The following is a 21,602-nucleotide window of genomic DNA, read 5'->3' as shown; positions in this document are numbered from 1 at the left end:
AGAGCTGCCCTGAGCTCTTGCCAACACTTGCTTGTTCCTAGCACTGCCTGGTTCCTGCTGAAACACAACTTAGAAGCTCGCTCTGATTCACACGGTTGACAATGGTTCCATTCCTAGAGCTCAGCCCTGCAGTCTTGCTGGCTACATTCCCCCTCACGCCATGTCAACCCGGATGCAGAGCATGCGAGCAGAGGCTGCACAGCTGTCCAGGACAGCATCGAAGGGATGGCTTTGATTGAGCTGGCAGGCGTAACTGCTTTTCTGAGGAACCGTGCAGCCATGGAGGGAATTCAGAAGCATCTCTGACTCTGGCATTAACCGCTCATCGGCCTCACCCTCACTGCCATGTTTAGTCTCTAGTGCCAGCAAGTCTGACCAACCAGCTCTGCTTAGAGGAGAACTGGAATTGGTTTCAGGCACGCGGCCCGGAAAGCTGGAAAACCCCAACGTTTCCAGGTACAAGCCAGCACAGGCCAGGATAGAGGTCCGTGTGCCTTGATCCAACTTGTGACTGCCTGCTCAGCGAGGAAGGAATGGCCCCCTTTGGTGGCTACACTGAGCCCGTCAGGCAACTGTGCGTTAGTTGAATCTCAGAGTCCAAAGGGAGCGGAGACGGAGTACAAACACCACACGCACCATTAACGTCACGTAGCTTCTGCAAGTTTGTGCACTAGCACTTGTGGAGAAAAACCCACAAAAGCCCACCCAACCACGCCTGATAGGAAGGTGCTGGGAAAGAAAGTCCTCTTTACCTTTCAGACGGAAAGTCGATGACTGTGTGGAAATTTGCCCCCTGCAGCTGCGGGGCCCTTCTTCCACTTCGATGTTTGTGCTGCGTGTCAGTGCGGGAGGGCTGCTGTGGCCTCGCCTCTGTGCCTGTGCCTCCTCCACGCTGAGCAGCATGGTGGCGGGAGAAGACACCCGCACAGACTTGGGCCCTGATGGAGAACTGCGCCCTGGGAGGGAAGACAAGACCACAGCTAAGAGGGAGGATCAGAAAGCAGCAGCCACAGCCACCACACTTCTGGGGGAGGTGCTGCCCGCTTCTCAGCCTTGCTTATCCGAGCCACTGGAAGAAGAGGAGGTCCAAAGAACCGTGTGGTCAGAGGTACGTTCATGACAAAGAACACAGTCATCATTCACAGCAGCTCACTGTATCGAAACAGGCAAACAAAAACCCGAGAAGAGGGGGGCAGGGAACTCAGAAAGCTTTGCTGCCACGCTTTCATCAAGCTTCACCTGCATGCAAAACATCATCGTGACAGGGACGGTTTTCTCCTTCTCAACTTTGGGCTTGGACACTCTCAGCATCCAGCCACAGGGTGCCATATTCTAATCTACGCCCACAAGCCTGCTGGCCCCTCGATAGTAAAAGCATCTTTCAGCCATCTTGGAGAAGGCCTGCATTTGATCAAGGTGTCCGATCAAGACAAAGCTCATGCAGGAAGACGCTCACCTGCTCCATCTCCGATGCCTGATGTGGGTGTGGAGCAGAAGAGGACGTCTGCGTGGTTGATGATGAATTCTACCACGTCCGACTGCCTCTGCAGTTCCATGCAGGCAGCTCTTCCGCTGGCGCAGGCAGACTCGTTCTGCTGGGATCTGCAGAAAAGGCAGATTGGAGAAGTCATGGATACCAGATCATTTCCCCACGTCTGGATTTTGCCAGCCACAAGCTGTCCAATTGGGCTCTGGAGACTTCCGCAGTGGGCAATCAGTGATGCCACTGAAGAAATTCTCCTGCATGATCAAGGACACACCAGCCCCGTCTAAACGAGTGAGCAGAAATTGTCCTCCTCTAGAAACTGTGCCCGTGGGGAGAGCACATCTAAGCCTTGTGCTGAAATGGAAAAAGTTTACCTGAAGAGGTTGGGAGCCCACACAATTGCTAAGTTCTTAGCAGGCATCTTTGTGGCAGAGCAGCTCCCAGCGAGACAAGCCAAGTGCCTCACCAGGTACTCCAGTGTCCTGGAAAGCAAGAGGCAAACCTTCAGCACCAGTGAGCACGCCGTGCTGCAATTCACAAAACAAACCTCAAGACACGCCAGTTCTTGCTCTTGCTACGGAATAGGAAGTAGATCAAGCTTTCCCAGGTGCCACGCTGCAGCACCAAGCCCAGCACAGCACAGACGCAGCCATCAGCTGCACCAGCCATGCCCCTGTGCCAATGAACTGACCCAATCCATCAACCCCACGGAGCCAGCAACCACTTCAACACACACAGGCATCATGTTGTGAGCGTGAGACAAAGCCTGCCATCGCATCATCGCCCTCTGAAATGCAGCAGGGCTGAGCTCACCACACTCAGGGCAGCAGTTTTCTGACCTGTAGTGAGGCGCGGGCAGCTGCTGGATGACCTCCTGCATTCTGAGCAACCGCTCCTCATCTGTAGCGGCACAAACAGCATCCTGGAAGAAAGCAGAGAGGGATTTAGACACACATCAGTAGAGATACCTGCCGCAGGCTCGGCAACTATGAAGACAGAGCGCTGTTGCTCAGCACCGAGGTGGATTTTATGCCTTCCAACAGGCAGAAAATCTGGGGAACACAGCGGCACGCAGCTGGTGCCATCAAGGCCAAGCGGTCCAAGCACCGGGCCACTCTACATCCTCCCTGACTGTGCACCTCAGCTCCTCGCAGTGGGCATTCATCTCCCAGGAACCTGTGCTATTAACCCCATTCCTGTTCCAGAAATAGCTGGGAATAGCAAAAGAACGGGAATTCTCGCGAGCACTGTGAACACGGAAGTGACCACATCCTGGGACTACCAAAAGTGGCATCAGTATGCTGCAACTGTGGGATGTGGCAGAGACGTGCGAGTCTACCCCATGGGGCTAACAGAAAATCAGAAAAAAAGACCATGAGGTGCGCAGGCGTGTGTGTATGCGACAGGCCATGCCAAGAGGCCCAGGGAAGAGGGACATGAAAGCCATTGCCTTGTGCTTACCGAGAACTTGCCATACAGCTGCTCGGTCAGCAGAGGGGTCGGGAGCTCCCTGAAGTACATCTTGCACAGGGAGCTCACGCTGTGAACGTCACGGACGCTTAGCTCCGGAATCTGCTCAGACTCAAATTCATGGCTGGAGAGGAGGACACAAAAACATTGGGCTTTGAGAAAGAGGAAGACAAGTCCAAAGCAATACACGATACAGTCGAGAAAAGGAAGGGGCTCCTGATTCACAGGAGAAAAGAAACGCTCTGACAACTGGCTGCCTACTCCACAGTCACATGCCAGGAGCCCAGAGCAGCAAGGAGGAGTGCGGGCTGCTCCAAAGGGCTCTGCCAACAAGAGGAAACGGGAATGAGAGCTGACACCCGCAGTCCCCCACAGCCTTCCAATGCTCTCAAGGACTGAAGGAGAACTTCCTGCCCCAGCAAGTCTACTCAACGCCCCGTGTTCCTATCAAACAGACACAAGCCTGGCGCACCACCGCTGAGCGCACGCTGCCTGCACACAGCTGCCCCACAGCGCAGGCCTCGGAACGCCCGCAGCATGGCACGTGCCCCTACTGACAGCTGTGTCAGTCGCAGCACTCTTACCGTAGCTTCTGGATCTTGGACGCCACGCCGGACAGGCGGTAGATCCCCTGCACCACGCCGTGCTGCTCAATGAACTCAGCGCAGCTCTGCAGGACCTGGGGGACTACGGAACAAGTGCCAGCGGTTAGCTGAGCTCCTGATTCAAGTCCTGCTTCAGCCGCTGCTCCTGTCACATCCCATCCACTAAGCCCAGCCGCGCTACTGCATGCCTCCTCCTTAGAGGAGAAAGAAAGCTGTCACAGACGTCTCTGACAGGCAGGAGCCGGGGAGGAAACTGGACACAGACGTGTTCTTGGCTTTCCACAAATGCCAGGACCTGCCAACCAGCCTGCAGAAAGTAATTCTGGGGAAGCCAGAGACACTGCAAGTCCCATCACAGCTCCCACCGCAATGGAGGCGTGAAACCTCACGTCCAGGAGAGCTAGGAAACTGACGCAGTACACTCTCTTGGGCCAAAAGGCTGCTTTTGTTTTCAGGCTAGCGTGGCATTGGCTTACACCTTTTGCTTTAAGCAAATACGAGTGGGCTGCTCTCCTATGGGCATTAGCCTCAGCTTACCTTTCAGCCATCAACTGCCATCTTTCTCCACCGCTATCAACCTGCCCCTTGCCAGACATGATCTCCCTTTCATCTTTACATGCCCAACAGAGGAAGCTCTCAGGAACGGGCTGTTTCTTACCGTCACGGCCAGAGTGGAGAAGATGCTCTCCCAGGTCACAGCCAAACACCCCTTCCTTCTCCTTCGCCATCTCCCGCTGCTTCAGTTCCTTTGGGCGGGCCTTCGCGAAGGAACGAAGGAAGCTGATGAGCTTGCCGCGCTTCTTTGGCACTGCACAACACAAGGAAGAAACCAGTTCATTTCACGTTGGGCTCAGCGGGACCAGGCTGAGTGTCACACATTCTACAGAGCACGTAAAAGCGGGAAGAACATTGCCAACAAGTACATACAACAGCGGATTTTCCCTGTCCCTGGAGGACTCCAAGGCCACATTGGATGGGGCCCTGGGCAGCCTGGTCTAGTCTGGCATTCAAAGTGGAGGTTGGCAGCCCAGCCTGAGGCACGGGGCTTGGAGCTTGATGATCCTTGAGGTCCCTTCCATCCCAAGCCATTCTACGAGGATCCTATCATTTGCCCAAGCCCTCATTCTCACTGCCTACAAAACAGCAGCCGTATGCCCCGTGGGATGCATGAAGGATCATCAACACAGAGGATAACGTGGGATGGATAAAGGAGCTATTCAACACGGAACACACCCAGAAAAAGACTCCCTCTGACTTCCCCGCGCCATCACATGTAACATCCGTACCTGGCTTTGGTGCTGAATCGATGAGGGCCTCAGGAATTTTTCCGTTGATGAGCTCCACGCACTCACCAGGGAAAAATCCCACCTGGAACAAGAACAAGAAGAGAGATGGAAGACTGAATGCAGCACTTCTCAGGCCTCCACCGTTAAACCAAGAAAGAATGGCCTGCAGAAAAGGAACCCTCATTCCACATTTGCAGCCAAAAGACCTACAAAACCAAGACTTGGTTCCGCAGAAGATGGCTCTGTCCTCCGTGCTTGTACAAAGGACAGACATGGTCAACTCCTGACTGTGCAGTGAGCAGGAGAGGCTCTTGCTTCTAAGTCACATGAGGAGACGGTTTCCTACCCAAGCCCAGAGCCAAAGGGAAAGGCCGCTGACACCGACACAGGGAAACTGTTTACGTCCAGAAGCCACCCTGTGCAGGCCGAGCAGCTCGAAGCTGACCCTTCCTGACTTGACTGCCGTTGCGCCCGCAAGTCTGAAGCTTGTGCCTACCTGGAAGCCACGCTTGCCTCTCCACCAGGGGCTCAGCTCCTTTGCTGGCATAGCAAGAATGCACACCAGGTCTCCCACCTGCAAGACATTGCAACATCAATCCCAGCTTCAGCACAGCTGCGAGGAAAGCACAGCTGAAATGACGCCCTTCTTCTGCACTGCCAAATAGCGCACAGCTTGAGAGCAATTGCACCGGGGCAGCTCTTCAGGCATTTCCCGTCAGAAAGCTGAACTGGCACGTACAAGAGTCACTGCCTTGCACACCAGACAGAATACAGTGCAAGCATGCCAAATCAAACCGTCTTTTACACATGGCTGAACTCCTCCCTGCATCCAACCCAGTGCAAGTCCTATCTGGACCTGCATCTTCTGGGCTTCGCCTCACAGGGCATTCTGAAGGTGTCGGAGAATATTCCTGATGCATTCACACGGTAGACTCTTCTGGCCATGACAACAAGGAACGCCTTTAACTGCTTACCTCCAAGGAGAGCTCATCCGCTGCCTGGGCAACGTATCTCTTAATAACATGGCCAGCAGCAATAGCCGGAATATTAAGAGATGGCTCCTCATGCACCAGCAAGGGCTTCCCCTGGTTCTCAGGCTGAAACAGAGAGCACAGGCCACGGTGAGGAGCTGAGGACAAACAAGGAGGATTGCAGGGTGCCATCTACATGCCACTAGCAAGGAAATGAAGCTTTCAAGGCAGCTCTTCAGTGACACCAAGAGAGCCGGAAGGATGCTCTCTCTCTCTCTATCTTGAAAAGCAGGAGAGCACACCTGTGGCTCACACTGCGGGTTCAAGTCAGGGAACAAAGACCAATCACAGCTTCACACCATACCTCTGTCCATGCCAGGTCAGGCCCACAGCTGATCTTGCTGCTCGCGATGCCCATCACAGCAGGCTCGACAAGCTGCAACAGAAAAGAAACACATTTCCTGTGTTCACACAGCACTGGATTGAGAGTCTTCTTCAGAAACTACTCTCAGTTGCCCACTGGCGGAGGCAGGTGTTCTACAAACAACCACTCTGTGCAGTCTATTCAAACGGGACAGCCTTGCCCACGCATTTCCTCTGCCTGCATGCCCGCTGTGCTCCCTACAGCTGTCGGGCACACTCCCACAGCCAAAGCATGCACGCTTCTGCCCCTGGCTCATGCTGTGCAGCCCTGCACAAACTGCGGCTAGGGCTCTTTGCCTAAGGGATTGCTTTCCTTCACACTAGCTGCTCCCAGCACTACAGGCAGCATCCTGCCGAGGGCTGAGCTGGAGGGGAAGTGGAAAAAACCCACGCGGGACCAGTGCCGCATCCCAGCTGGACGAGCCTGTGTTACTACACACGCTGCGACTAAACACGGGCTGCTGAACCATGTGGCAATACAAAGCATGGCACGTACCTGGCAAGAGATCAGAACAAGGGAGAAGAAGATCCTCAAACCCGCAGCCGGTCCTTGTCACTTTGCTCTGATCTTCCGCGAGCAAAAGCTGCACCAAGGGAGCAGGCGGAGGGTGGGGAGGGGACAGAGAAAGAGCAGGTCAGTGAGCCTGCACAATTTAGCAAGGAAGGCGAGGGAAAAAACCGTGGGACAAATGCCACCTTGATGGATGGATGGCCTGCGGGAAAATGGCGTCTGACGGTCCAGACTAAGCAATATGATCCTAGGAGCTCCGCCAGCCAGCACTTCTCAAGCCTTTGAGCCCACCCGTCTATCCCGCACCAGTTCAGCTTACCTACAAGACGCTGCGCAAGACGGGCTGAAGACGAACAGACTCACTCGATGCACAAGTGCAACAAGCCACGTACTCACGCTGAGCTCAAGCGCTCCAATGAAGGGAAGCAGCACGCGCTGCTCCTCCCCTCATTCTAGCCGCTTGTGACATCACTAAGGGCCACCCGGCTGCTCCACCATGGATGGGCAAGCTGGGGAGGCAAGACCACGTCACAAGACCATAGGATTCCAAAAGGGCACCCCAGCGTTCGAGAAATCCGATGGTGGTTGGAATTCTATCCCAGCCAAATCCTGGAGAAGCTGGCATGGGGTTGGCATGACCAAAGTGCACGACACGGCGCTTGGTCCTGTTGAGCCTCTTGCTGGGCCTATGGCAAATCCACACTAGGGTCCTTCTTTGCGCCCTTCAAGGGCGGCTTAGAGCAGCCATCTCTTTCACCTGCATGGAAATAAAGGAAGAGAAACACAGCACAGCTACCAGACTGCTTGGCCAGTTTCTTTCCCGAGTGCATTTTTGCCTTTTGGCTTCCATGACGACCTCATTTTCTCCTCCCTTTCTTGGGGGGAAGCTGCCCCCAGTGCCTGAGCTTCGCAAGACAGCATGAAACATGACACTAAGACAAACGCTTGCCGTGGGTGCAGGGTGGCTGTGCTTTGCCAGGCATATGCAGGACGGTAGGGGTAGGAAGCGCCACATGGCAGCCCCAAGCCAAGTCTGCATTCAGTCCCTGTGGCCACAGCTGCTGCCTCACTGCCAGAACGTATCCCAGGATACAGATGGACGCAGGCACTCCTGCCCCTTCTGCAAAGCCCTCCTCTGCACAGCCCGTTAGCTGCTGCTCACTGCTACGCCAACCAGGCTCCCCTTTTCCCCTACAGGCGATAAACACGCCTGTACTCTTCTGTGCAGCAGCGAGCTCCAGGGATGAAGCAGCACACAGGAAACCAACAGACAGTGGGACAGAACACAAGGGGGAAAAGCACTTCTGCTCACACACGTACAAAGGAAATCAGAACGGCTCCTTCGAGAAGAGCCTGTTGGGTAAACCCAGCCTCAGAGACACAAATGCATCTGGTTCCAGTAAATATTATGGCCCGTTGTTGATGAAACGCTCTTCTGCTGCTTGAAGAGCACGGAGCACGCTGTGTTGACAGGCACAGCAGCGCCATGCCCAGGCTGAGCACACAAACCTCCCCAGCACCCCTGGCCAATGCTGCCAGGGAAATGCACGACCTGCAGCCCCACATGGCTCGCTGCACAGACACTGGGGGGCTGTCAGTCTCAGGTGCGATCGATTTTTCTTCAGTGTCTGCTATGATGCTACAACTGTAATAACACTCTGACGTTTAGAGTTTCTGAGAAGCAGACTTGTACAGAGCCAAGGCCGTTCTCAGCAAAGCTCTCAAGAAGGAGCTGGGAGGAAACCAAATTAGGACAGCTGCCGTCAACGAGCCAAAGGGATATTCCATACCATATGACATCAAGTGGAAGGGGTTTTGAAGGGGGTGGGAGTTCATCTCACTCTCTTCCTCTGCTTGGCCATTGGTTGGGAGGTGCTGAGCCACCGCTTCTACATCACTTGTTACATACATTCGTAAATAGACATATATATTACTTCGGTCCTTCCTTTTCTCTACCTTTGGAAAGAGATTTCTCTCAACGCATTAGTTCCACCTTCTTTTTTTTTCCCCCATAATTCTCTCCCCCATCCCACTGGGAAGGGGGGAATAAGCAAAGGACTGTGTGGTGCTGAGCCACCCACCGGCTTAAACCACAACAGGGCCGTGGGGCAATGGCAGCAGACGTGAAGTGCACTGGGCTCAGCAGGAAATGAAAACCATCTGGAGGTACGCAAGCCCACTCTTTCATTTTCCAGAAAACAACCTATGGTGTCAATGAAACATGCCCCTCACTAGGAACATCTGCAAGCATGCTTTGAATGACTGAGGGCATTGCAGCCCATTAACGTCACCCTGCCGACACAATGGCATTGCAAACACAGCAGCAACTCCTGGCACCGATACCTCCGGGTACAACAAGCACAGGGCACTGGGTTGCTTTGGATGCAGTTTGAGAAAGGACGTGAGGGCTCTGTGGAAAGCGCCTTGCAGAGCACATCATGTCCTGCACCAGGCAGAGCGCTGTGCATCTCTCATCTCTCCAAACTTCGGGGCTTTGAAGCTGCACCTTGTTTCTTGGCAGTTTGCCCCCCACAACTCCAGAGCACTTTCAGCTGCTCCCTGGCAATTCACGGCTTGCACAGTGCCAAACACAACAAAGAAAGGAGGCAAGAAAGAAGCAACAGCCATGGCTATGCACAGAAGCGGCCAGGAAGGGTTCAGCTCCAGAATGAAACCTGCACAAGTCAACTCAGCAGATTCCAAGGAATTCATTGACATCTGACAGAATTTGGAATGCCAGAAGCACTTGCCACACAAACAGCACCGTATTTGGAAAGCAGCATGTCCAAATCAGCCCCCTTGCCCTGCTCTACCCGCTCAGCCCAACACAGAAATCAAACACACAAACTCTCTCGCTTTGGCTCACGGCAGCCATCAAGCTCACGCTTTAGTGACACAGAGAACTCCATCTCCAGCTACTCCGTGTCTCGCTAAGCACAAGCTCGGCTGGGAGCCGTCGCTCAGCCTGACACCACAAGCAGAAAAGAAGCGTACATAAGCAGATGCTGTTATCCACACGTGCAAGTCCGGGGGTGAAGAATAAAAGGCTCACTGGGCCATGGGCAAAGCAGGGAGCAGATAGGCAGGAAACAGGAAGGAGCTGAAGACCAGCTCTCCTACACCAAAGACAGGGAGAGCTGAGTCAGCACCACGGGAGGACTTACGACACAGCTTAAGAGCTTACAGAGACCTGAGATTGCCAAAGGAGGCCGCCAGGGGAACTCTCATCATTCTTTTGCAGGGGTCTCACGCATGCTTCCAATGCTGACTTCCACTGCCTATGTCATCTGTAGAATGCCCAGGTGACAAATGCTCAGTCTGTCTGGGTAACGCTTCCATGCTTCCATGCTTCCATGGTTATCACTGAAACAAAAGAAGAAAAAAAAAAGCATGAAAAAAAAAAAAGCTATGAAATTTGCCTCTCTACTGCTGCTGTCAGCGTGACATCTTAGATGAGCATTACGCATCCCTGCACCTGACTGAAGGTTCATCCAAGTCTGTCTTCCACACAGCTCCATCCCAGTGCCAAAAAGAAACACGTACAGAGATGCTTAGAAGATTCTTTGTGCAGATACAAGTGCAGGGTGCATGTGTATTCCCTACAGCAAGAAACATTAATTTCTCAAGCAGTAGTAGGAAAGGTCAATGACAAGGAAATAGATGATGAACCCCTTTCATGGAAGAAGTCCTTGCTAAGCCTCTCCCCATCAAAAAGGAAGCCTCCGGGCATTGTTAGCAGCAGTGCCCAGAACATCTTGCACCACAAAATGCAGCACACTCCTTTTTTTCCACAGGCCCTCATTTCTCTAATTGGCATCAGATTCACTCCAGTTCAAATACACGGATCAGAACAGCCCTTCAGTTTGGCTGAGGTAGGAACCCGCTGCTGGGATGTCCCCCAGTCCCGTTCCCCACTATGTCCAGCACTGGTGGGGAAAGGAAGAGCAACGGACATCACCTACCCAGGCATCTGCAGGGCTTTCCATACGCTCTCACATCGCAGGTAGAAGCGGGAGAGCTCTCGTGGCACAGAGTGCACTTTGGCCGCAATAACCCCAGGCAACGCTACAGGCTTGGGGCAGAGTGCCTGAAAGACTGTGTAGAGGAAATGGACCTGGGGGCGTTGATTGACGCTAGACTGAACACTGCCAGCAGTGTGCCCAGGCGGCCAAGAAGGCCAACGGCATCCGGGCTTGTATCAGAACTAGTGTGGCCAGCAGGAATAGGGACGCGATTGTCCCCCTGTACTCAGCACTGGTGAGGCCCCACCTCGAGTACTGTGCCCAGTTTTGGGCCCCTCACTGTAAGAAAGACATCGAGGCCCTGGAGCGTGTCCAGAGGAGGGCAACAAAGCTGGTGAGGGCTCTGGAGCACAGGCCTGATGAGGAGTGGCTGAAGGAGCTGGGATTGTTCAGTCTGGAGAAGAGGAGGCTCAGGGGAGACCTTATTGCTCTCTATAACTACCTGAAGGGAGGTTGCAGTGAGCTGGGGGGCAGCCTCTTCTCTCAGGTGACTAGTGATAGGACTAGAGGGAATGGCTTCAAGCTGAGCCAGGGAAGATTCAGGCTGGACTTTAGGAAATACTACTTGTCTGAAAGGGTGGTCCGGCACTGGAATGGGCTGCCCAGGGAGGTGGTGGAGTCATCGACCCTGGTGGTGTTCAAAGAGCGTTTGGATGTTGTGTTGAGGGACATGGTTTAGCGGGAACCATTGGTGAAGGGCGAACGGTTGGACTGGATGATCCTGTGGGTCTCTTCCAGCCTTAGCGATTCTAGGATTCTAGGAAAGCTCGGAGAAGGCTGGAGAAATCAAGGTTGCCTCTAAGGTGCTGCTTTCAAACAACATGAGTTGTTGGGCATGAGACGGGAAAGACAAGGTTCAGGTTCCAAAGGCTTCCAATCCCCATGGATCTGGCTGTCTGCAAAGACAACAGCTGCCTGCTTTCCAGCAGGGGGATGCTCACCCAGCAAAGCACTCACCCAGCACATGCCTTTCCAACAGTCACAGCATCAGCAAGGTTGGAAAAGACCTCCAAGATCATCCAGTCCAACCACTCACCTACCACCAATATTTCCTTCCCACTAAGACACGTCCCTCACTACAACATCCAATGTTCCTTGAACACCCACAGGGACAGTAGCTCTATCACCTCCCTGGGCAGCCCCTTCCAGCGTCTGACCGCTCACTGGGAGAAGCTTTTCTTCACATCCAACCTCAATCTCCCCTCATGTAACTCGAGGCCATTCCCTCTAGTTCTAGCACTAGTTCCATGCGAGAAGAGGACCACCCCCACCTCCACATAACCACTCGTCACGTCATTGGACAGAGTGAGGTGGTCTTCCCTCAGCCTCCTCTTCTCCACACTAACGAATCCCACTTCCCTCAGCCGCTCCCCATCAGACTTGTGCTCTACAACCCTCACAGCTTCATTGCTCTTCTCTGGACACACTTCAGGCTTTCAGGGGCCCCCTTGTAGTGAGGGGCCCAGAACCAAACACACTACTCAAGGTGAGGACTCACCAGTGCTGAGTACGGGGAGATGATCACTTCCCAGCTCCGGCTGGCTCCAGCCCTTGGCATTGCACTTCCAGTCTAAACCATTCCTTCTGCGCTACTGCTTGGATCCTCGCTTAGGGCTGGAGCTCAAGAGGTCAACCCAACAGAAATAACACAACGTGCAACTCGAAGACATGTCTCAAAGCCCACAAGAGTCAAGTCTCTCACCCTGGGCACAGCTCACCAACCAAGAGCCAGGCCTTGCCAACTTGGCGGATCTGAGAACACGGGGCGGGGCCGCACATCACACCAGGAGCGTCCATTTCAATTGCGGCTCCGTGTAGAGAAGAACACCAACTAGCAGGCCTGAATTCATTCATTCACAACTGAACACAGAGTTTGTTCTTCACTAAAAAACACACAGAGATTCCTAATCCAAAAAGAGAACGGCAGGACATCATATCGGCCAAAGAGGTTCCTGTCCCTACGCCTCTTCCTCTTACCCCAACTTCCCTCCCCTCATCCCCTACCCCTATTCCTCCGTGATGCCCACAGGCTTCAAGTCAGCTCTCAAAGCCATAGGACTCCTGTAAGAGACTATTCTTTTATATCATTGACTCAAAGTTTGCTGAGGAACAAGTCCAGGCAAGTCCTGGGCAAAGGCAGAGAAATCTTTTGTCTTGAGGACACTGATGGACAGGTCCTGGCTAAGGATTGTGAAATCCTTTAAGGAGCACAGATGGACAAGGCCAGGGGCATCGAGAGAGAGATAAGCTGCTGCTAATGGCCGGGAAGCGGTCTTTTTGTGTGGACTTATCTCAAGGAAAATGGCCATCTCAGGAGGTATGCACAGGACTCTTGCTCAAGCACCCAGGAATGTCACGTAGGCAGCAGAAGATGGAGGATAAAAGAGGGTCCAATAACCACAACGGTGGAAGCTGATCCTTCACCACAACCACGGCAACGGGAGAGGCTTATCTCTCACCACGACAGACTTGAGGGGTTCTCTGCCAACTGATCTCTCACCGCAACAGGGAGACGGATCTCTACGTGGAGACTGATCTCTCACCACGACACGAGCTTCCTGCCTTCCGATCCTCCTCTACGGACCGTTTGCTGACGGACTTCCCTGGGCCTGCTACCTGAGACCTGCTGCTTCCTCCCTGGCCTGCATCCTCTCGCTGCCCCAGACCGGCCTCGCTGCTCCTGCCCTTCGGCCTCGGACCGTCGGAACATCGTGCAACGGGACTGCTGCCGGATCCTGGTGGTGACTATCCCCGCTTTACGCAATTCTTGCCTCTTTCTATCTTTTCTATCGCTCGCCTTCCCTTCCCCATCACCCCAATCCTTAATAGCGTCCGTCCTCCCCTTTCCCCATCTCCCTTATTAACATTTGTAATAAACTGGTCGGACCAACATTTGAACCGCTGTTTCTTAATCTCACGCCGGGCATACATATTTCAAAGAACCTCCTCTCCCTCCTATAAATTGGAGCGAGACATTTTTTTATGGCGTAGTCGAAGCAGGATACCCGCCGTGAGAGTGTTGTCCTTCCAGATAATAGTCTGAAACTTTCTGCGTGTACCTCCTGGAGTTGCAAGAAGCGATACTTTTTGATAACTTAGACGTGAGCACCTCTCCAGGAAGATCGCTTCATACTCTGAAACTTTACTATTTATGTGTGTACCTCTCGAGGATGTATGAATTTTGTCTAATTGCATTTATTTAATACGTGTGTGCCTCCTCGGGAAGATCTCTCTGCATTTTGTGGTTTAAGGAACCCCTCTACGTGTGCGCCTCTTGGGGAAGTAAGACACACGTTTTTTGACTTAAAGGACGTGTGTGCCTCTCCAAGAAGTTTACTCACTTTGCTGAAAATTGTTTATGTATGCACCTCTCGAGGACGTATGAATCTTGTCTAATTGCATTTAATACGTGTGTGCCTCCTCGGGAAGACTTCTCTGCATTTTGTGACTCAAGGATCTTGCAACTTAAGTGTGAAATTTGAACCTCTTTCGTGCGTGCCTCTTGGAGAAGTGAGGAAGTGATACACGTTTTTTGACTTAAAAAACGTGTGCGCCTCTCCAAGAAGTTTATTCGCTTTGTTGAATCCTAGAAAGTGTTGTTTTAGCTTAAAATTAACTGCGGGTTTTGAAACCGAAGTGTGCCTTGCTTTGGTGTGGTGTTTGCAGTTTTTTGTGTGGCTTCGCAGGGAAGTTGGGAGCGATTTTAAGTTGGTTTAGCCTCTTTGTCCTTGTGCTTTCCTCAACAAAGGGAGGCGCGATCGGAACATTTACATTTCTTTAGGTGTGGTGTGCCTCTTTGGGAGAGGCGATAAGGAGTTATTTGTACTTTTGAATAGGAGTACCTCCTCCTCTCTCAGTGTGTATCTTTCTGCGTATTTAGAAATGAGCAACAGTATGGCCAGTATGAAAAGTGAAGATGTATTATTTGATCTTTTAGAAAAGCATGGTGCTCGGCCTTCTGTATCAGGGGTGGATTGGGCACGACAGAACTGGTATAATTTGCAAAGTGTTTCAGACCGTATTCGTGTTTTACAAAATGAGGCTCGTACTCGGGCCGGAAAAGGGAAATCTTTTATTTGTGCAGTACTCGGTGCTGCTTTAAAAGCAGCTGTGGAGTTCCGAGAGGAAAAGAACTCTACGGAAACCCAGACTATTCAAGCATTACAGGAATCGGTTAAAGTGACGCAAGAATTGGTAAAATCTCTGCAAAGCCAAATAACGAGTCTTGAGGATCAATTAGAAAGAGAAAAACATAATTCGGTTCTGTTGCAAACAGCTTTTAAGGAGCTGATAACGTGTAAGGACACCGGTGACACTGTTGCCCACAGTGCACCTCAAGAAAAAGTTTATCCTCAAGGGAAATTACAAGAGGTGAAGGAAAGGCTAGATAAATTAGAGGCCTCTCCAGCCCACATTCGTCCTTTGATAAAAACTGAATATACTTACGATAACAGTGAGGATCTAGATCCTCAAATGAATGTTAAGGAAATTCCCTTTTCAGCCACTGAACTGGCCAAACTGAAAAAGGATTTCAGTCGCTCCCCAAAGGAGTCTGAAACAGAGTACGTCTGGAGAGTTAGTCTCACTGGCGGAGACCAGATCCTACTAACAGAGAAAGAAGCTGAAGGTTATTGGGGACCAGGAGTATTTTTAACCACTGGCAATAATCGTGCTCCCTGGTCCTTAACACAGAGGGCTGCCTATTGGGCAGGGGGTCTCAACCCTTTAGAAAGGGGGGACCCTCTTGCTATTACTGGAACTATCGACCAGTTAGTGGAGAATGTTCAGAAAGCTGCTTGTCTCCAAATGATGTATGATAGAAAGTTGCAGCCACATCATGAATCACCCATGATGTTACCTGTTAATCCGGAGAGATTGACACCTCTAATTAGGGGACTTCCTGAATCGTTAAAACCTATAGGTATACAACTCCAAGGAAAGATACAAGCCATGTCTCAGGGAGAGAGAACCTGGGCAGCGTTGGAGGGATCTGTAGCCCCTAACCACCAGTCAGGATCCAAAGTGTGGACTTGGGGAGAGGTTGCCCAAGAATTAATTAACTATGGAAGAAAATATGGGCCGGTGGTTTCTACCTGCAGTAAATTTGAGCCAAGAGGAGTAAGGCTTGCAGTAGCCAGCCTTGCCTCCAGGCCTCCTAGCCCAAGACTTATTGGAACCAAAAAGGTTTCATCCCCAGTAAAAACGGGGACACGATGCATTGATCATAAACGCAATGGACTTTGGACTCTGGGCTGGACAAAGGGTATTCCACGAGATTTGATGAATGGATTACCCACAGTCAGATTAGAGAAATTAGTTAACTGCTGGCCAGAACAAAAGCTCAAGGGGAGCTGATGCCTTCGCCCCCCCCCTCCCAGGTGAGCGGGAGGTGGGTGGGGGGGTGAAGGGTGGATGTTTATTAGGAAGCTCACGACTAAAGGAAACAATCTGTTAATTGTTTATTTATTATTAGTGGTTATTGTCAAATGTACGGTTGTCTCTTTTCTCTCTTCTATTCATTATGTAATATTCATGTTACCACTCCTGAAGAATCACGGGGTGGTGTCTATGGCAAGTTGCATTGTGTACTGTTGCAACTCTTATGTTTGTATGATTCCATGTTTTATACAAGATGTTGTATCCCCTATTTACATTGTAACCAAACCTGAAAAATGTTTGTAATGATTGTATGAAACATTTGATTCCCCAACACCTCCCTCCTTTACCCTTATGCTTGCTATCTTTTTCTCACCATCATGGATGCCCAGTGTCCCATTTTTAAGCAATCTTTGAGTCACGGGGTGGTGTAAGAGACAATTCTTTTATATCATTGACTCAAAGTTTGCTGAGGAACAAGTCCAGGCAAGTCCTGGGCAAAGGCAGAGAAATCTTTTGTCTTGAGGACACTGATGGACAGGTCCTGGCTAAGGATTGTGAAATCCTTTAAGGAGCACAGATGGACAAGGCCAGGGGCATCGAGAGAGAGATAAGCTGCCGCTAATGGCCGGGAAACGGTCTTTTTGTGTGGACTTATCTCAAGGAAAATGGCCATCTCAGGAGGTATGCACAGGACTCTTGCTCAAGCCCCCAGGAATGTCACGTAGGCAGCAGAAGATGGAGGATAAAAGAGGGTCCAATAACCACAACGGTGGAAGCTGATCCTTCACCACAACCACGGCAACGGGAGAGGCTTATCTCTCACCACGACAGACTTGAGGGGTTCTCTCTGCCAACTGATCTCTCACCGCAACGTGGAGACGGATCTCTACGTGGAGACTGATCTCTCACCACGGCACGAGCTTCCTGCCTTCCGATCCTCCTCTACGGACCGTTTGCCGACGGACTTCCCTGGGCCTGCTACCTGAGACCTGCTGCTTCCTCCCCGACCTGCATCCTCTCGCTGCCCAAGACCAGCCTCGCTGCTCCTGCCCTTCGGCCTCGGACCGTCGGAACGTCGTGCAACGGGACGTCCCTGCTGCCGGATCCTGGTGGTGACTATCCCCGCTTTACGCAATTCTTGCCTCTTTCTATCTTTTCTATCGCTCGCCTTCCCTTTCCCATCACCCCAATCCTTAATAGCGTCCGTCCTCCCCTTTCCCCATCTCCCTTATTAACATTTGTAATAAACTGGTCGGACCAACATTTGAACCGTTGTTTCTTAATCTCACGCCGGGCATACATATTTCAAAGAACCTCCTCTCCCTCCTATAAATTGGAGCGAGACAACTCCTTGCACACGACTCCATCACAAAGGATGGCACACTTGTTTCATACACTCAAACGGACCAAGCAATGGCATCACACTCACATAAAACACACACACAGAAGCAGCCAAACCCTGAGCACGCACATCCCCTCCTGCACTACTGGAGCCCACAGCTCACCTTCACACCTCCGTGCATTTCTGCTGTTTTACACTGATGCAGCCTCGCTACAGCTCCATGCGTGTCACACAAGGCCTGCAGGACGGACCTCTTGCTCTGCAAACCCCATCTGCAGGCATTGCTTCATGAGCTTCACCACCTGCCCTCCTGAGCAAAAACAAGCACTGAGAACGACAGCAAAGCACACTGGATTCCACCTGGCCTGCTCCCCAAGCCTCAGTCCTGCCACACATACCCTGCTACGCAGACTCATCCCCAAAGCCTGGTGGACATCAGCACATGCATCATTCCTCAAACGCCCCAGCCCAGCAGCAGGGGATCAAAGCGTTGCGACAGCTGAAACCAAAATGCTCGGGGACATTCCTGGTAGCGCTGAACATGAACAAATCTACCACTGAGCAACAGGATGTGGGACAAACAGCAGAAAACAACCAACCTGCAGAACTAACTCCTGTCACGTTGGTCCAGATGTTTGTATGATCCCTTCCATGGCCCAGGCCAAGCTTGCTGAGATGCTCCTCTCCTTTGTGCAGGGGGACAGCGGTACAGATGGGATGCGCTGGCTATGCACAGCCTGCCTTTTCCTTGCTTTTCCTCTCTCCATCTTCCATTACCAAACAGCATCTGAAATCTCTCCGTGCTAAAAAATCACTTGGGTAAAAAAAGAACTGGCAACCTTGCTTTTAAAATTACAACGTGATGCTTTAAAGCAGAAGCTCACCTAGCAAGGACACCTACCTTAGACAAGCTCAACCAACACGGAATAGTTATTCCTCTGCGTCTGCAGACTTGGCACGCATTTTCAGTTGCAATAGTCAGCCCAGTTCTCAGCACAGCTTTACCAGCCACAGAAAGCCAGTTCATGGCCACCATCTTTTTCTCTCTTCTGAAACACTCTACTGCTGCAAGAAGCAACGATTACAATCACAGAATCACAGAACTGAAGAGGCTGGAAGTAATCTCTAGAGAATATTGAGTCCAAAACCCCCCCACCCCCGCTCCTGCAAAACTGGCTCCATACAGCAGGCTGCACAGGTAGGCATCCAGCTGGGTTTGGAGGATCTCCAGGGAAGGACAATCCACAGCCTCCCTGGGCAGACTGACTATATCCACCCCCCCACCCCGCCCATGATCTCCCCACAGCCCCCTATGGCACCAAATCCTCCTGTGGCTCACCACAGCCCCAGATCCCCCCTAGAGTCCCCCTCAGCTCCGTATACACCCATACGCCTTAACAGTCCCTGCACAGCCCCCTACAGCCCCATATCCCTCCCCGCAGCCCCCAGTAGCCACAGGCCCACCTTAGCCCCGGTTCTGGGGGGCTGCAGGGGGTCTGGGGGCACCGGGAGCAGCGCTGGAGGGCTTGGGGGGTGCACGGCCCACATGCTGGCAGCAGCACTGTGGCGCTGGGGGACCCGAGGCCTCGATCTGTCCCAAACCCACGGCCCATCCCACAGCCACGTCCCCCACCACTCATCCCAATCCTACAGTCCACAGCCCAACCCCACGGGGGTTCCACGGGGGACGGGAGGGGAGGGCAGGGTGCTTGGGGCCATGCAGGGCGCCTCTCCCGGTCCCGTTCTCCCGCACACCTCCGGCGGAGCTGTCCTCGGCACTCGCTCCCGTTGAGCCGCGGCTTCCCGCCCGGTGCTGCCCGGACAGCTCCGGTTGCCGCCGCGCTTTCCTGCGGGGCGGCCCGGGCTGCCGGGAGCGGCGCTTCGCTAAGGAGAGCCGTGCCTGCAACCGCCGGCTCCCAACGGCCGCTCCCGCGCACAGCAGCTCAGCCAATGGGAGCCGGCGGAGCTGCCGCTGACCAATGAGAGGCCGGGGGAGGGACAAATGCTGCCGCTGACCAATGAGAGGCCGGGGGAGGGACAGAGCTGCCGCTGACCAATGAGACGCCGGGGGAGGGGCAGATGCTGCTCACGGGGAGCTCCTCCTGCCCCAGCTCGGTGGTGATGCTGACAGCAGGGCTGGAGATGCTCTGCAGGACCGGCTCGTAGCTGGCAGCCACCAATGGACACGGCGGGAGGAGACAGCTGGCGGGAGCAGCCGAGGCATCCGAGAGCATCCAAAAGCCCTCACTCAAAAGCATCACACAGCCACAGCCAGGAAGCTTGGCATAACCATGAGCAGCAGCCAGGAAGCTCGAGATGATTTGCTACCATACACAATGGGAGCAGAGCTCTCGTTGCACGCATCCCACAGCCAGACAAAATGGGAACAAACCCGGAGCTCTGCTGCACGCACAGCCCACAGCCATAGCCTTGCAAGATGAGCTGCCTTGCTGTTGCTTGCATCCATCCCAATCCCTGTGAATGAAGACTCAGAAGGCAGTCAAGGCGTTGATCCAGCACCAGCGTGCATTTATTCATTAAAAGCCAGGAGGGCGTGAGAGGTCCGGTGGACACATGGCATTCATCCTCTCTTGTGAAGGAGGCAGGAGCTCAGAGCTCGTGCTGCTGCCCGGTGCCTGGGACTGGAGCTCCGATTCTAAGTCCCCCTCCACAAGGCTCGGCTCCTCCTCGCTGACGCTGACCTGATCCTGCGTGGAGCTGCTGCTGTCGGGGCACTCGGGCTGTGCTTGGGCTGGGCTGCACTGCAATGGCGCCCCGTCACAGTCCAGCTCGGTGACCGTTGTTTCTGGCAGGCTCAGGTCAGCGTCTTCAGCACAGCTGGGAGAGATGAGGGCTTCCACTTGGATGAGCACCTTCATTCCATCACTGGTGTTATATGGAAGGCTATCATCCGAGCTGCAGCGATTCGTGCTTCCTAGCAGCTCTGCACTGATGGAAGCACACAGTGAACCATCGCTATACGCTCTGGCTCTTCTGCGTGGACGAGGGCTCGATTCACCTAGGAAGGAGTAGATACACAGGCGTTAGTGGCAAACTTGCACAAGCTGAATGATGAGAGTGGTTCTTGAGATTTGCTTATGTAGTGGCAGCAGGACAAAGCCAATAGGACAATAGCAACAGTAGGAGCACTGTCTCGAAAGGAACTGTTGCGCTTTTGTTGTTTGTCTTTCTCTTTTGTTTGGACTCCAAAGCCCTCGCAGAAAGCCTTCACCCTGTTGCAGTGTTACACAGTTTAAACGTGTGCCTGCTGATACAGAGGCAACACGGAGCCACAAAGGTACTCTTCCTTCCATCCTAAGTGACAGAAGGAATCATTCTGAGACATACTGCAGTGGTGCCCATCTCCTGTCTCTTTCCAAAACTACTCGGGGAAAGGCACGAGAGGGGTGTGCTCCGGCAGGTCCAGATCATGACTTCACCAGAGACTCATTTGGGAAAGAAAGACAGGGCTGAACCGAAGATGGTAGGCACGGGCTTGAACGCTAGGAGGAGGAACAAGCCCACTGCAAGCATGAATTCGATGGCGCTGACAAGCAGTGTTTTGACAGCTGGATGTGCACCCTTACCTGCCAGGACCACCACCTCTGTTTCTGAGGGCTCCCTGGCATCGCACTGCAGTTGGCGTTTGGCCACAGAGGATGGCTTTCTTGGCCTGAAGCAGGAACACCAACTGCATGCTGGGGATTCCTTCACCCTGCTGGGTGGACTTGGTCTGGAGGGAGAAAAGAGTGAGCGGTGTGAGTCGTGCATGGTGCAGGGCGAGGGAAGAGCTGCCCTGAGCTCTTGCCAACACTTGCTTGTTCCTAGCACTGCCTGGTTCCTGCTGAAACACAACTTAGAAGCTCGCTCTGATTCACACGGTTGACAATGGTTCCATTCCTAGAGCTCAGCCCTGCAGTCTTGCTGGCTACATTCCCCTCAGCCATGTCAACCCGGATGCAGAGCATGCGAGCAGAGGCTGCACAGCTGTCCAGGACAGCATCGAAGGGATGGCTTTGATTGAGCTGGCAGGCGTAACTGCTTTCTGAGGAACCGTGCAGCCATGGAGGGAATTCAGAAGCATCTCTGACTCTGGCATTAACCGCT

At 52.9% G+C, this 21,602-nt stretch overlaps 1 protein-coding gene and 2 long non-coding RNA genes across 9 annotated transcripts; all 3 read right to left on the bottom strand.

Annotated features, from left to right (window-relative positions):
• Positions 1-579: 579 nt before the first annotated feature.
• On the bottom strand, positions 580-1,907 carry LOC107052839 (rho GTPase-activating protein 32-like). Its single transcript, XM_040697996.1, has 3 exons — positions 1,861-1,907; positions 1,457-1,602; positions 580-956 (listed from the first exon to the last, which is right to left on the bottom strand). Exons 1-3 carry the CDS (start codon positions 1,905-1,907, stop codon positions 580-582), a joined length of 570 nt encoding a protein of 189 aa, XP_040553930.1.
• Positions 1,908-5,989: 4,082 nt separating this feature from the next.
• Positions 5,990-7,244, bottom strand: LOC112530742. The gene is made up of 3 exons (XR_005858558.1): positions 7,072-7,244; positions 6,738-6,825; positions 5,990-6,254 (listed from the first exon to the last, which is right to left on the bottom strand). It is a non-coding gene; the product is annotated as an uncharacterized LOC112530742 (long non-coding RNA).
• A 16-nt stretch (positions 7,245-7,260) lies between these two features.
• On the bottom strand, positions 7,261-19,432 carry LOC121113170. Of its 7 annotated transcripts, none has more exons than XR_005858552.2 (6): positions 19,251-19,432; positions 18,397-18,560; positions 18,095-18,298; positions 17,659-17,994; positions 9,943-10,115; positions 7,261-7,509 (listed from the first exon to the last, which is right to left on the bottom strand). It is a non-coding gene; the product is annotated as an uncharacterized LOC121113170 (long non-coding RNA). The 7 variants fall into 7 exon arrangements; XR_006938791.1 differs by lacking the exon at positions 7,261-7,509 and having other exon boundaries at positions 9,821-10,115; positions 17,659-17,797; positions 17,894-17,994; XR_005858550.2 differs by lacking the exon at positions 7,261-7,509 and having other exon boundaries at positions 9,822-10,115; positions 17,659-17,805; positions 17,894-17,994.
• Positions 19,433-21,602: the final 2,170 nt, after the last annotated feature.

This window comes from Gallus gallus, chromosome 3, assembly GCF_016699485.2.
Source record: "Gallus gallus isolate bGalGal1 chromosome 3, bGalGal1.mat.broiler.GRCg7b, whole genome shotgun sequence".
In the NCBI taxonomy this organism is placed as follows: Eukaryota; Metazoa; Chordata; class Aves; order Galliformes; family Phasianidae; genus Gallus; species Gallus gallus.
This window is presented reverse-complemented; position numbering and strand designations above follow the sequence as displayed.

Coding starts and splice junctions, on each gene's coding strand:
- LOC107052839 (XM_040697996.1), bottom strand. CDS start 1,907: ATGCCTGCTAAGAACTTAGCAATTGTGTGGGCTCCCAACCTCTTCAG. Junction 1,603..1,860: donor TGGGCTCCCAACCTCTTCAG/GTAAACTTTTTC, acceptor CCTTTTCTGCAG/ATCCCAGCAGAACGAGTCTG. Junction 957..1,456: donor AGGCATCGGAGATGGAGCAG/GTGAGCGTCTTC, acceptor CTTCCCTCCCAG/GGCGCAGTTCTCCATCAGGG.